The 14889-nt window shown below is 51.1% G+C and overlaps 1 protein-coding gene across 1 annotated transcript in view; it reads right to left on the reverse strand.

Moving 5' to 3' along the window:
- Positions 1-7511: 7511 nt before the first annotated feature.
- The window catches only part of N4BP1 (NEDD4 binding protein 1), a 50581-nt gene continuing 43203 nt past the window's right edge, over positions 7512-14889 (reverse strand). The window contains exons 6-7 of the mRNA XM_045442667.1: positions 14173-14280; positions 7512-12249 (exon numbers count right to left, since the gene is read on the reverse strand). Of these exons, the coding sequence (XP_045298623.1) occupies positions 11892-12249; positions 14173-14280 (466 nt within the window). The 3' untranslated portion in view covers positions 7512-11891. The remainder of the gene's footprint in view (positions 12250-14172; positions 14281-14889) is intronic.

The raw sequence follows: 14889 nt of genomic DNA on the forward strand, positions 1-14889 counted from the left end.
AGAGGAAAAAGTTGCCCCATTTACTTGGAATACAACCTGGCCCTGGCCCTGTTGGTTTGAACTGTATTCCCAAATATCATGTGTAGCAGAATACCTCATCGGAGGCTAAACCTGGCTTTATTCTTCCTTTCCCCCATTTAAGACATCAAAGAGACTCTCTTCAGGTGGTGTGAGAGGGATCAGACACGGAGAGATTGATGGTCTCGGGTGTCCGCTCCCACGCAGACTGTGCTATGGGAGGTGAGGGTCTGCCTTCCTGCCCACAGGGCCTCAGCTAGCACCACCATCCCAGGGTCAGAGATCTCTCAATAAAGACTTCCTACAGACCAAGGGACTCACTCGGCAGCAAAGAAGGAGCAGCAGTGGGCACGTGACCATGGCTGCCACTGTCCTGCCACTTCTCCACCAGAAGCTCCATCGACTCGTAAAAGCACAGTTCAAGTGCCAGCTTGACAATGTCACCCTGCCAGGATGGGGAGCTGTCCTGTAGGATGAGGTATGCTTCTTAAACCAACAGCTGCTCCACAGGTGGAGAAGACGGGTCTGGGAGCCAAGGGATGGAGGTAGTTACATCCCCGTTTCTTCCAATGAGCCACCTGAAGACTTGGTGCTTCCTGTCCCCACAACTTTCTACTCTTGTACCTGGAGATACTGGCTCCCATGGGAGTGGTGCTGCCATCAGGGACACAGTAAGAGCCCCACCAACTTCAAGCTAGGGCCTCCATCTGGTCACTTTAGGCTGGGTTACCCCAGCAGATGAGCCACCTAGGCCAGCAGAGGGATGAGATAGTCGGCATGGGTCATGCAAGAGTGAGGTGATGAGAACCAGTTATGGCCTCTGGAGGAGCTGCAGCAGTTTGTCCCACCGACCTCCCTTGTAACACCCACCTCCCCCACTCCGACATCAGGACTGCAGAGTTCTGGAGGTGTTGTGCCCACTGGAGTGAACTCAATGCCAGAAGCAGTGGGTGCTGAGAGCTGCTGGAGCTACATTCAAGGGGATGTGGTGGTGCCACAGCCTCGTTCCTGGGCTGGAGTGTCCACCTGTTGATGCAAGTGCTGGCTGATGACCACAGAGGGGATGCCTGTGTGGATGGCTACACTCCATGACTGACTCTTCATGGTGCATGGCTGTCCTCCTATCTCAAGGTGGGACTAACTACTGCATCTCATGCCCCACGGCTTCCTGTGGAGTCAGGTGAAGCCACCTCTGCTGAGACCGTGTCCTTGCTGAGCTTTGTCCCCTGGCCTATCCCACCTCCCTCCCTCTCCTCCTTCTGAGAACCTCCTTCAATAAACCACTGTCCCAAATATCCCTGTGAAGCTTGCTATTAGGCACCTCCTTGGGTTGTCTTGGCCTCACCTGACTCTTGCTCTGGGAGCACTTAGCTGTCACCCCTTGTCATCTCAGTGTCTCACCTCCCTGGGGCCTTGTCATTGCTTGTGGTGCATCCATCGTGCTCAGAGCAGGGACAGCTCCGGACTCGTGCAGCCCCAGCCAGGTATGGGACTTGGTTCTGGACTCGGAGCTGGGGTAACCTTTGTAACATAGGAGCATAGTTACTTTGGTTCAGAGAGTCCACTGGTGTGTACTGGGTTTCCCACAGTGCTGGGCACATAGCAGGAGCTCAGGGAAGATGAGTTGTGATTGTTATAATTCTGTGGTTGCCCCTCCACACCTGGGCCATACACTGGTTGGCAAGGAATGGACTGCTTGATGCAAGCTGGCTCCTCAGATTCTACCTCCTGTAGGGAGGAAGTGGTGATTTTACTTAGTCCTGGTGCAGAGTTTGGAAGTGTGAGTGAGGCCTGAGTGGTTTGGCACAGACATTTTTGCTACAAGCACAGAGAAGCAGGGAAGCTGGGTCTGCTGCGGAAAGAGGCAAATAAGCAAACCTACTGGGGGAAGGAGACAGGAGAGAGGGAGGGGGGCATGTGGTCTGCAGTGACAAAAGTCCACCTCCTGGTTCCAGACCCCGCTCCTGAGAAATCTGCTTCTGTTTCAGCAGGTTGAGAGGGTGTCTGTTCTTGCAACCAAGTTTCTGGATAGAAACATATAGGAGAAGTGCAACATTTGGCCCTGCTTACCACCCACGCCCCTCGCCTCCAAGGGAGTAATGGGAGATGCTGGCCAGGAAGGGACCCAGGCTGCCCAGGTGACCAGGGCCACAAGCTCCATGAGGATGGAGACCGTGCTGCCTTGTTCACACTGTGCTCCCTGTGCCCGCCCATGCAAGCCGTCCAGGGCTGTTGAGCTGGGGGCAGGGGCTCTCCGGGAGGCTTCCTGGAGGAGTGGGCTGGGAGCTGATGCCTGGACAACCACCTCTCCCAAATCTCAGTATTCATACTTCCATGGGTCTCACGGCTGACCAGTCATCAGCGGTGCAATCACTGACCTTGGCGACCTTGCTGTGGCCACAGCAGAGCTGGGACCAGAACAGGGGTGCCTTTGACTTGAGATGAGTTGGGTTTGGGGTGGCAGGGGCGAGGACTTCCACCTTCATCCCCAATGACAGGCATCCAGAGAGTAGCTGCACAAATCTGGAAGTCAGTTTCTGCTCAGACAGTTGGATGCAATAACTGGGAGAGCACAGGATGGGAGTGCCCACCCTGCACACAGGGGGCGAGGGAAGGCAGGGCACCGAGAAAGACCCTGGAGCCCAGGCCAGCTGGACGGCTAGTCTCACGTGTTCCAACTTTAAAAATATGAAACAGCCTTCCTTTTGCTACCTTTCTCTGGCCCACCAAATGGACATGTTATCCTGAAAACTGCACACAATTTTTAAAGAAAAGAAAAAAAATTTTCTTGAAAAGCCATGCACAAGTGGTTTTTGTAGATTTGCTTTCCAGGGGTCCCACCTGGGTCCCCTTGGCAGGGGCCAGCTGGTGAAGCCCTGGAGGACATTCTGGAAACACCAATGGCCATGGGCTCCCTGAATCAGGTATCACCCACAGGGGGCCTGCAACCCGGCCTCTCTGCTCTTTCTCTTTTTATGTCCTCCTGGTCTGCCCCGCACAGGAGGAAGAAGGTGAGTGGAACCTTCCTACAGCCTGTTCAAAGTCAAGGCTGTGGTTACCTTGGTGGTGGTGGGAGGTCTCTGGAGGGCTGAAAAGTTCTGTTTCTCCAGCTAGGTACTGGCGATGTGGTGCACTCGGTTCAGTGAGCTGCCTATTTATGATTTGCATATTGTTCTGTACGTCAGCTAGCCCACACTAATTAATACAGGCCTTACCAGATGGAAGCTGATGGCAGGTATTGTCTTACAAAATCCAGTTACAATAGGGGAAACCGAGGCTCAGAAGAGTCAAGGAACTCTCTTGAGCAGAGGTAATACATTAAGTCATGATTATGGATAAATCTTTGCTTCCCCAAACCCAACCTGACTTTTCCCCAAAGAGGAACAAATGTGTTTTCCTGATACTGGGGAAATGCATGGAATTCTGGTCCCAGGTGATAGGACTGATTGGTCCTTTGGGTCCTGGCTCAAGTCCAGACCACCACGTCTACAGAGGCCATCTCTGTGGTGGAGGAGAACCTCTTCCTACCAGCTATCCCCAGTGCCTTCTCAGGGCCAGGAATATAGGATCAAGGAACCACGTGACTCCAGCAGTCACTCTCCACCATCCCTGCCTCAATGGAACGTTCCTGGGTACATGGTGCTCAGGCCGGTCCTCCATGCCAACGCTCCTGGTCTGGGGCTGCACCTGCCCATGTCAGACAACTAGAAAGCACTCTTCCAGGGAGGCAGTAGAGAGAACCAGCGCTGGAATAAGATCTAATACTATCTTGCCTCACCTAATGGCTGATGTTTGTGGGAACCCAGGCCAGCGGCCTCTGTACACACTGTGAATAGTTCTGCGGTGGACAAGTCCTGTCCTTGACAGTGTGTGCTGACCCCTCTGGACTGCCAGGCCCTGTCTGGGCTGTGTTGGACAGTGACTGGGGTATTTGGGGGTATGTGTGATGGGCATCGTGAAGGCACTGTGTGTGGGGTATTTGGGGGTATGTGTGATGGGCATCGTGAAGAAACTTGCACGCTCAGTGGGTGCCAGGTGCACCCCTCCCTTCGTTCTCCTTCAAAACTGTTCTGGGATGTAATCAGAGCCAGCTTCTGCCAGCAAGTGGACATACAGCTGGGCTGAGGGTGGGGGAAAATCAAGGTCAGACCCAGAAACAGGAGGGTCCTGCCTTTGTGGTGTCTTGGGTTTGAAAAACACCAAAGGTAAGATGAGGCCTTGAGGAGGAAGAATTACGGGACCTGGGTACAGTGTAAGGGGCACTGACAGGCCTTCAGCACACGTTCATAACATTGTAGGGGGTGGTGTCAGGAAAGGGAAGAACTCTCCCAGGGGTCAGGCTGTTACTTAGGATTTCATCCTGGTTGCAACAACTCTCTGGTGAGGTGTTGGTTTGCAACGAGGGCACACGGGGGCACTTGGGGAATTATGGAACTTCTTATCTCGGTAGTCTGGGGTATGGCCTGGGCACAAGACTTTTAGAAGCTCTCCCTACAGGTGATTCGAATGTGCAGCCAGGGCTGCAAACCACTGGCTCCAGGCATCATCACTTCTATTCAGGTTGAGTAGCCTTGAGGTTGAGTAGCCTTGTGAAGGTCACACAGTAGGAAGTGCCAGAGCAGGCCCCTCGCCCTCAAGGCCAGAGCTGGATTAGAAAGGGGGCCATCTGGGGGTGCGTGGGTGACTCAGTTGGTTAAGCATCTGACTTTGGCTCAGGTCAGTGAGTTTGAGCCCTGAGTCGGGGTCTGTGCTGACAGCTCAGAGCCTGGAGCCTGCTTTGGATTCTGTACCTCTCTCTCTGCTCCTCCCCCATTCATGCTCTCTCTCAAAAATAGACATTAAAAAACAAATAAACAAAAAAGCAAAAGGAAAGGGGCCATCTGGCCTTTTCCTTCCCCCCAGCACTGTGCCCTGCACACAGCAGCCACTCAAGGACCGCTGGTGAACAGGGCAGATGGAGGAATCACACAGGGGTGGGAAGCAGAAGCAGGCAGAGAAGGATGTGGGTGTCAGGGGCTCCTGCTCCACCCCCACCCCTTACTGGCTGGGCGGTAGGTCCCTTAGCCCTAGGAGACCTGCGGGGAGGAAGCATGGCTCCCCGCCCATCCTGGAGAGACAGTGGCATGTGCAGGGCTGGCAAGGGGAGGGGCTGGCTAGTGTGGAGAGACTCTGGTCTGGGGAAGGCATGGGAGCCCAGCAGCATCCACAGCTCCTTGCTGGTGACTGAGGGAGGGCTTTTTCCTGCGGCCTGTTTTGGTGGATGAAACCCTAGAAGGACACCACAGCCAGACAGGCCGGCAGACAAACGCATTCTCTTCAGGGCGGCCTCCTCTCTGGGAAGGGACTGGGAAGGGCAGGGCCTGCTCAGGCTGACCCCAGACTGGGTTTCAGGCTGAGGCCCAGCAGGGCTCCCTGGGGCCCTGGTGGGGATGACAAGGAAAGCCCAGTGGGAGGGGACAGAGTCCAGTGGGAGGGGCCAATTCAAGATGTCCCGAGGCCCCTGGGCCAGCACTGGCTGTGGGCACCTTTGCCATGATCCTGGAAAACCCTGCTTGCCAATGCCCATCACCCATCTGGAGCCACACATGTCAGAGGACAGGAACTGGAGCTGTGAAAAATGCTGCTGCTTTCAAAAACTATCACAGGTCCTTTTACTGACCTGCATCCCCTAAATGAAATGGAAGGTGGGTAGGACGCACACATGAGCTCACTCTGGACAGTGCTGGTCAGCTTTTCCTTTTTAAAACTCTGCTCTCAGCACCCTCCCTCAGGACCAGCGCTGGACATGGGCCCACTGCGCAGGAAGGCGGGAGGCAGAAGCTTCCTTCCACAGCCTCTCTGCTCGGCAGACTGACAACCTTGACCCAGGTCACAGCCTGATTCTGTTCATTGGGTGGGGGCAGGGCGTCCATCTCAAGAGCCATTCTGGCTGCCACATCACCTCTGGGGAAGGTGCAATGGCCTGTTGTTCAAATCCTGAATCCTGGACACACTGACCTGGAGAACGGTGAAATCTCTTGCTAGCCCTGTGCTCCAGCTCCCCCCCTCCCCCAGAGGCCCCAGAGGGTCGTGAGGGCCACAAGACAGAACGAGGCATGGTGAGCGCAGGGTCTGCCTTCTCATGCACTCTGTGGCCAGGCACAGTTCTGCCCACTTCCCTCTCTTTCCTCCTCGTGGGGACAGTGGAAGGGTCCTCCTGGGTGCCTTTTAGCAGCAGTGCCCTCTTTAGGTCACAGCTGGGTGTCCATGGCCCTGTGGAGGCTCCAAGGAAGTCCGGTCCACACTCCTAGTGAGTCCACACTCCTAGTGAGTCGGCAGGGACAGGAGAGCATTCAGAATCTGGAAGATGGGCTCTCTGAGCAACTGGAGACAAGCTCTTGGACCTCTCTTAGGAGATGTGGGACAAACTGTAAGGGTGTGAACACTATGGGTGCCCTAGAGGGGTTGCTGCCCATCAGAGCCACAGTATTAGCAGTCACTGAATGGGGCCACGTCAGGCACTGTCCTGGACGCTTCCCGGGTCTGAATACACCTATTCTGCACAATGCCCCTGGAGTAGGAAGCGTGATTCCATCACGCCTGTTTTACCCAGGGGACATGGAAGGGTACGGGAGGGCCTAACTCTGGACACGCCTGGTCTCTGCCCAGCTGGGGAACTGAGCAAAGAAATTCACGTCAGGGAATTTTTCAGACAGCCTCAAGAGGAAGTGGGGATGCTGAAGAGGAAAAGCAGCAGCAGGAAACAGCCTGCTTGAAGGTGGGGGTGGAGCTCTCCTGGAGGTTGAAGGAAGGGAAAGTTTCAAGTAAGTCAGGACCTGTCAGCCTCTTACCATTTTCTGATGGGGGTGAACACTCCCAAAGTTCACTTTGCACCAGTCTTCGGGATCTTTCTAAAGGTATGAGAAGCCTCTCCCATTTAATCTGCTGAGTGTAGGGGCAGTGGTAACTATTTTACTCAAGACTCTGGACTTTAAGGGCCATAAATCCAACTTGAAATTAGCTTAAGCAAAGGGAGGTGCGTTAGAATAATGGGGCATCTCGACATCGGAGAAAGGGCATGGGTGCCACCAGGCTCCTATGACAACAGGAACCTGGCACTCCTGCCCCAGGAATCTTGGGTCTAGGAGAGACAGATTCCCCCATGGCAGGAAGTGGCCTCTAACAGATCTGGGCGTGAAATTCCTTGGCTCCACCAGCAGAGGGGAGAAGACCAAGGAGTGGCTTTGACTGGACTCGCTTGGGCCAGGTGTCTGCCCCTGGCCAGGCTGCGGGCAGGAAGTCAGAGCACACTGCTTGGCTCGGCTTGTCCACAGCTCAGCCCTGGACTGCATGGTGTGTTGGGGCCTTGAAGAGAAGGGGAAAGCCAGGCAGACACCCCATCTGCAGTAGACCGCAGCATAGTGGTGGGTTCCCGGGTGCAAACGTGGACAATGTGACTTCTTAAGGTTTTATCAGCTGCCAGACACCACAGTCAAGAAGGCAATGTCGTCCAGTTCAGTTGAGCAGATGTTTATTGAGCACCTATTAAGTGCAAGGCACTGTGCTAGGTGCCATGGGAAATACAAAGAGTGAACACAGACGATCCCTGCCCGCGAGGAGCTCACAGTCTAGAAAGGGAGGTGAGACACAGTACACAATCAGCTGCAATGATACCGGCCAGTGCGGCAGGTGCCAAAAGCAAGACACAAGCGCTGTGGGTCACAGAGTGCCACAGGGTTGTTTCTGGCCAGAAGCACAGGCAAGGGCACAAAGAGAAGGCAGGAGATTGAGGGGGAAGCCATTTGGGAGAAAGGGCATCTCTAGCAGAGAGAAAGAGGTGCACACAGAGGCAGGAGCCCACAGGAAACTGAGGAAACGTGTGTGGGCTGCAGTGAGCTTCTGGGTAAGGGCTATTCAAAGTGGGCAGTCACACGTGGCCACGAGGACAGCACGGATACTACGCTCAGGGAGGGCTGAGCTTGGTGCTCTGGCCAAGAGGCACTGAAGATCACTGAATAGGATGGTTTGTGACAAGCAATGCATTTCTGGAAGATAAATTTGGGAGCATGCTGGGGTCTGGGAGGGTGGGGTGGGCTGACTGATCAGGGGCTGCCTGAGAGCATGAGAGAATGACTGGTGGGCACTGGCAGGACAAGGACAAGGTGGATGAGGGAACGCTGTGGCAGGGTGGGGTGGGAAAGGACAGCAAGGAACAGAAGCAGGCTGAGGGTCTGGGGAGTGAGTCTGAGGATGTCACAGGGTTTCCAGTCATGCTAGAAACGCATTTCTGAATGGCAGGCCTAGAGGTGGGAATGGAAGTCACTGCCCAGAGGGGACATGTGGAGGCAGGGAAGTTAGGGAGGGAGGAAGGAAGCTGGAGTTAATGACCATTAAGGGTGAGTACAGTTTCTCACAACGTGGTCCCTGGACAGCCTGTGTGGGAAACACCCAAGGAGCTTGCTGATGTCTCCAATTTCTGGGCTTTACTCCAGGGCCACTGAATAAAGAGCCCTGGGGGTTGTGCCTAGTAATCCGCATTTTTAGCAAGAGCCGCCCTCCCCATCACAAGTCCATGGCTGGTCTGAAGTTTGACCACCTGTCAAGAAAGAAAAGGGTCTCGAGGACTGGACTTTAGGTAAAAGAATAGAAAAGAATGAGGAACATTTGGGAGGGAAATCTCAGAAAAGGAGGAAAGTAAGGGCCACAATGTCAAGTATTCTGGTCACTGAGGGTGGACACGAAGATTAAGTATTGAGAAAAGGCCTCTAATTCGGCAATTACTGGTCCCTGATGACTTCTCCTAGACTATTTCAGGCAGTGGGTGGGATGAAGGTCAAGTTTGCAAATAAGGAAGTGAAGAGTGGGAAGGTGAGGGAGAGCAGCAATGCATGGAGAGGATTCTTAGGGGAAATCGGGTGATTTTACTACAGGAGCCAAGCTGTAATAATGGAGAATGATGGGGAGGTAGATAATGAAGAAACAAATGGCAGGAGTCAGTGACTGACCAAACAGACCACAGTGAGGAGAGGAGAGGGACATGGGAAGGAAGGACAGGGGAGGACCTGGGAGTGCTGGTGGACAGCTGGAAGCTGAGGGAGAATGGTGCCAAGGCCCAAATTCAGGGGGCCCTGTGCCTGGGGCATCTCCTGTGGTGGGGGAGGGTGCTAGGAGCAATCACAGAGAGCACAGCTTTCTCTGTGACTCATACTCCACATGTGCCATGACAAACCTAAGCAAGACCCCATCCCTCCTCTCAGAGACCCAAAGCTGCAACAGGCCTGAGTCCCCAGCAACACCTCCACACCATAGCTGAGTCTGCCAGACAAAGCTGACCTGTCATCCGGGATGGCTGAGACGCCTTCCCACTGTTTTCTAGCCAGCAACCTACCGGGTCTCAAACACAGGGTACTTGACAGAAAGGTCAAACAAGGCTTTCTTCTCCCAGAGCGGGGAGCCGGGGCCTGGGAAGAATGCAGGCCTGGGAATCATCCTGCATCACCATCTACTTATTCTCTGACCCCGGACAACCTCTCTGAGCACCAGATGCCAGTGTACCAAATAAGGTGCATCCTTGCCAGGCCACCTCCTTCACGGGAATGCCGGGAAATACAGGACGCAGAGGCACCACAATCTGTAACCCCCTGAGGAGTTACAAAATGATGATGCATTGCTGACACTACCAAGGTGGCTCAAAAATCCACTGCTGGGGGCAGACCATCAAGAAACATTTGAGTAGCATCAACACTGAGCTTAATATTAAGAGAAGGCTGAAGGACTTTTTTTAATGGTCTGAAAATTGAGTTTTTAAATACTAAATTTAACTAAAGCTGATGATTTTCAGAAAGAACTGTGACTTATGTTTGATGTTGTAATTTATCAAAGGAAGTAATTAACCCACTTAGTCTCCTGCATCCTTCCTTCCCACGCCCAGAAAGAGGAAAGGGGCAGGTAGAGCCCTCAGAAACAATACTAAGAATACAGAGGCTTACATGATACAAAGCTCAAAGGTCAAGTCACGTCTAGAGCCTAGGAAACTCTGGAACCCCAGGCCTAGCCAGCCCCACCCGGCATCAGTGGAGGCTTAGTCCCCTTTCAGGAAGACCTGTGTGGCTAAGCCTCAGCCATCACAGATGGCCCCGGGTCCTTTTCTGAACATTAGAGAAATACTGGATTGGCAACACTGTCAGACCAAACCTCAACCCAGGTCAGAGTAACTACGAGACAGCCCTAGCCCTCACACGTCTGCCACACTTTTACAAACCACCAGTTCTGAAGATGAGGCACAAGGGCTGTGACTGAGTCACTTCCTGGCCACCTCAAGTCTCCATCCACAACTGGGTGGGTGACTCTGGCAACCTGCCCCCAAAAGGCAGTGGACAACCAGTTCCTCGTCAGGAAGCATCTTAAAGGCATCGGGGAGAAAACATGATTGAAGTTTAAGTCCAGCCACCTGGAGGACTCTGGATTCATCCTTGGAGGGATACAGAGGTTAAACACACCTGGAGGGAGCCTCCTGGGGAGTTACCAGCTCTGCTCATGGCCAAAAAAGTCCCTTCACTATGAAAAACAAACCAGCACTGAGTCCTCAGCAGCTGTTTCTGGGGGCTGGGAGAGACGTGACCCACAGGGCAGATAAAAAACTGACTGTGAGCAGCCTGGGAAGAGAACAGGTATAAAATACAAAGCCCTTTGAAAGTCCAGAGAACAGTAAAGATGTTAAGAATAATTATCCAGGAAAAGAACTTCACTGACACAGAATTTGAACAACACTGAAAACACAATACTAAGATACCAATTCTGAGATAGACTCACTCACAGGAAGGGCAGCTTAGGAGAACACTAAAAAGACAAACACAGGAAAAATAAATAAGGGGCTCTGAGCCCTCATGGCAGCTACTAATGCTATTTATTGGCTTAGGGTCATTCTTGAGAATAGAAAACCACTTTTGGCAAAGCTGTATAAACTTCACATGGGTTGTATCTCCCATGATGTGGACACAAAATTACTGTAATGATGGGGCTCTTTGTTAAATTTCTTCACATCCCACTATTATTTTCAGAGGCTAAGACATGACTTCTAGAGTCAGGTCAGGTATAGCGAGGCCTCAGCCTGGTGAGCATGTCAGAGCACTGGACAAGGAGTCTGGTCCCTGCCCAGCTGCTCTACGGCTGTGGACCTGGGCATGTGCAGACATGAGCACACTGAGCCTCAGTTCCCTTTTCTTCAGGGTGGGAGGGGAAGTAGGGTGGGACTACATGAGTTCTGAAGTTTCTTCTTGCCCTGACATTCTGGGAGTCTAACTGTGCCCTGGTCATTAACAATGGCTAGGCACAGGTGCCATCTAGTGGCACCACCTGCCCACTCTCACAAATGGCTCCAACAAAAGACCCACAGGAGCAAACCCAACTCCTACGACTCTAATTCCAGGGGTGAGGGCAGAGGAGACCGGGAGGGATGAGCACACTTCATGTTAGTGGACGTTACATAGTCATCTCAAGAAAATATACTTTAAGAGGTCTTGCTTTCCCTAAGAAAGCAACTCTTTTTTTTTTTTTTTATTTAGAAAGGCTACTCATATCCATTTGTCAATATTTTCAGCTTTAAGGAAAATAGTTTAAAAAACATAAAAATGTAAATACACTCAAGAGTAACTGCTATTAAACAGTTCTGAACAGGCAGAAAATGTACTTTCCTTTTACAGAAAATGTTAAATCTGTAATAGCAGCATAATTTATATATAGAAAAAGCTGGTTTTGAAAACCCAGATTTTTTTATACACAAAACATCTGTTTTCTTTTCTATATACTACAATAGCATTTCCACTGGGAAATCGGTCTCTTCACATTATGTCGCTTCCTGCTGCCACGTGCAGACACTAGCTCGAGTGTGGCCTTCAGTCCAACACCATGGCAGACAGTGCGTTCAGGTCTTTCATGTATGGGTGGGCCACCAATATCTTGTCGATTTTCAGTCTCTGCTCGGAGTCAGGGAAGATCTTCAGAAGGGCTTCCCTCAGCTCGCTGGTTTCTGCAGGAGACCTCTGTGCTGGCATGGGCACGTTCTGCTGCATACTGGGAAGGTTCGACAGAACTGGGAAGCGGGGCTGCTGAGGGAGCCAGTGGCTAGGTGGGGCACCCTGAATCCGGGCTGGAGGCTGGTGGCTGGTGCTGGCTGCCTGGGCCCCAGGGACTCTGAAGCTGGAGTCAAATATGCCCACATTTGGCAAGGCATTGAGCAGGGGCTGCATATCTCTGTGAATGGAATGAGTCTGGTGAGTCAGGCTGTAAGATAAATGAGAGACCTGCTGCTGACCTTGAGGCCGTGCTGAAGGCTGACTTCTGAAGGCAAGCTGCCTACAGAGGGGTCCACAGGGATGACAACTACACCATCTCCAGACCAGTCATGATGGGAAATGACAGCTCATCATAAGCTACACCACCCTCCTAGGTTTGCAGCTGCAAGAATGGACCCCAGCCAACTGTTGGCTCTAAGCCAGGATGTGCCAGAATCACCTGAGAGCTTTCAAAAGACACAGACAACAGGGTCTTACTCTTCTGGAGACTAATTCTGTGTGGGGCCCTGGTTGATAGGGATTAGAAAAAGGGACTCCTTTGGGCAGAGGCAGCCACTACGGATACCTGTTGCCCCCCCTCTCCGCCCTCACCAGTCTGGGTGAGGTGTTGGTGCCCACAACCTATACACTCATGGGTATGTGTGAGTGTGTGTAAAGGGCATCTGTCTTTTTAAAGAAGTTTCCCAGGTGACTTGGGCTTGCAGCTGAGAAATGGGGCTGGCCAAACACTTTCCAATTTCAAAAGCTCAACTAACTTCAAAAGTTAGTTCCTTGGTGAGTGGAGTTATTATTAACTCCTCACTCAATTTGTTAACACATTGTAAAGAGTGATTAAGTGCACGGGCAGGGCAGACCCTGCTGCCAGGCTGCTGAGGTGAAGAAGGAGCCAGAGAACTCTCTTTCCCATTAAGCCTGACCTGCAGGCCTTGATGCTTGCACACAGGCGCCAGATCTTAAATGCCCAGTGGAGATGCACTGACACCCAGCAGATGTTAAAATGGCTGCCATTCTCTGAGTGTAGGCAGAGAAGCAGAACCTTTGGGAACTAAGCCCTCATTCTATGTAATAAAACCCAAAGGCTCAGAAGAGAAATGATTCCTAAGACCCAGGGAGCTGAAACTGCACTCGTCTCCTCTGTGGAAGATACCTCTGTGTGAACTACCCCAAATCCAAATCTAGAATCCCCAAGGGATCTGGTTATAAATAAAAAAGATCAGCTGTCTGTCACCAGGTTATACTATCTGTCAGTTAGGCACATACGATACTTTAGTTAACAGTGTCCATTACCCAAGAATTCTGAAAACAGATATAACCACCAGCAACTTATCTTTAAAAACCCAACTAAAACAAAGAAAATGTCAACTATCAAATCAATTTCAGATCAATATGAAATACTGGCTTCTCCATTTAGTGGAGACAGAAAGTTCCCCGGGTAGTGATTCCTGAATAGTAAATAAATTAACAGGAACATCGCAAATTTAAAGCAAATAACCTTGGAAAGTGAATATAAGAGGATATTCACGTATACATAATGAACCTAAGTGGCGTTTGCTCATAAGTGGCAGTCAGCAAAATCTGCTTTGTCTTTTTAGACCTATACAAAGCTTGGCTCCCCACCCTCTCCTAGGATTAAAACCAAAGGACCATAGGGGCGCCTGGGTGGCGCAGTCGGTTGAGCGTCCGACTTCAGCCAGGTCACGATCTCGCGGTCCGTGAGTTCGAGCCCCGCATCGGGCTCTGGGCTGATGGCTCGGAGCCTGGAGCCTGTTTCCGATTCTGTGTCTCCCTCTCTCTCTGCACCTCCCCCATTCATGCTCTGTCTCTCTCTGTCCCAAAAATAAATAAACGTTGAAAAAAAAAAAAATTAAAAAAAAAAAAAAAAAAAAAAAAAAAAAAAAACAAACCAAAGGACCATAAATGAAGACATGGTCTTTGGGGTGTGTGCTCGATTACCTTTCAAATATATTATACCAGCAATAAATCTAAGGCTAATACAAAATTTAAAAGTGTTGTCTTTAGTTATTCAGAGACATCACTTACACAAAAGCACAAAGAACTGAAACAAGTTTGTAAACAGAAAACAATGTGAAAAAGCAAATACCTAAGGAAGACTTCTTTCCTAAGAAAGTCTTCTAATCGAGGTCCGCTTCTGCCCAGAGGGTCATCAGGAACCATAAATATATCCCCGACGAAGGTATACTGAAGCAATCTATAACACAGAGAGTGATTACAATGCTGGAGAAAACATGAAGCTTTTATTGTTGCAGGAGCTGAGAAGAAAGTAGAAGTGTCCACCTAATTCCAAAGCAAGAGTCACCTATAAAATTGTAAGGCTGCTTACATGCCTAATGGAAAAAACAAACACATCCAAGTTAAGCCATCTGAATTTCTCTTTCGGATACAAACACAGTAAAGTAATAAACTTTTATCATTGGCCCTCACAATTCTTATTGAGACTTTCAGATTTTTATCTGGGCTTTGGAGGCAGCTTCTTCTCCTAACTTTGAAAACAAGATTTAAGACTGACTGCTTAGGACACACTGCTTAGGTGCTCAAAAAAGGTTTTACTTTTGAATAGTTGTGTCTATAGGCAAACCACTGAAGATAACTTCTTAAAAAAACAAAACAGTACAGGGCGCCTGGGTGGCTCAGTTGGTTAAAGCATCTGACTCTTGATTTCGGCTCAGGTCACGATCTCGCAATTCGTGGGATTGAGCCCTGCATTGGGCTCTGCACTGACAGCTCAGGGCCTGCTTGGGATTCTCTCTCTCTCTCCCTCTTTTTCTGCCCCTCCCCCCACTCACTCACTTTCTCTCAA

Source organism: Leopardus geoffroyi, chromosome E2 (assembly GCF_018350155.1).
Source record: "Leopardus geoffroyi isolate Oge1 chromosome E2, O.geoffroyi_Oge1_pat1.0, whole genome shotgun sequence".
In the NCBI taxonomy this organism is placed as follows: domain Eukaryota; kingdom Metazoa; phylum Chordata; class Mammalia; order Carnivora; family Felidae; genus Leopardus; species Leopardus geoffroyi.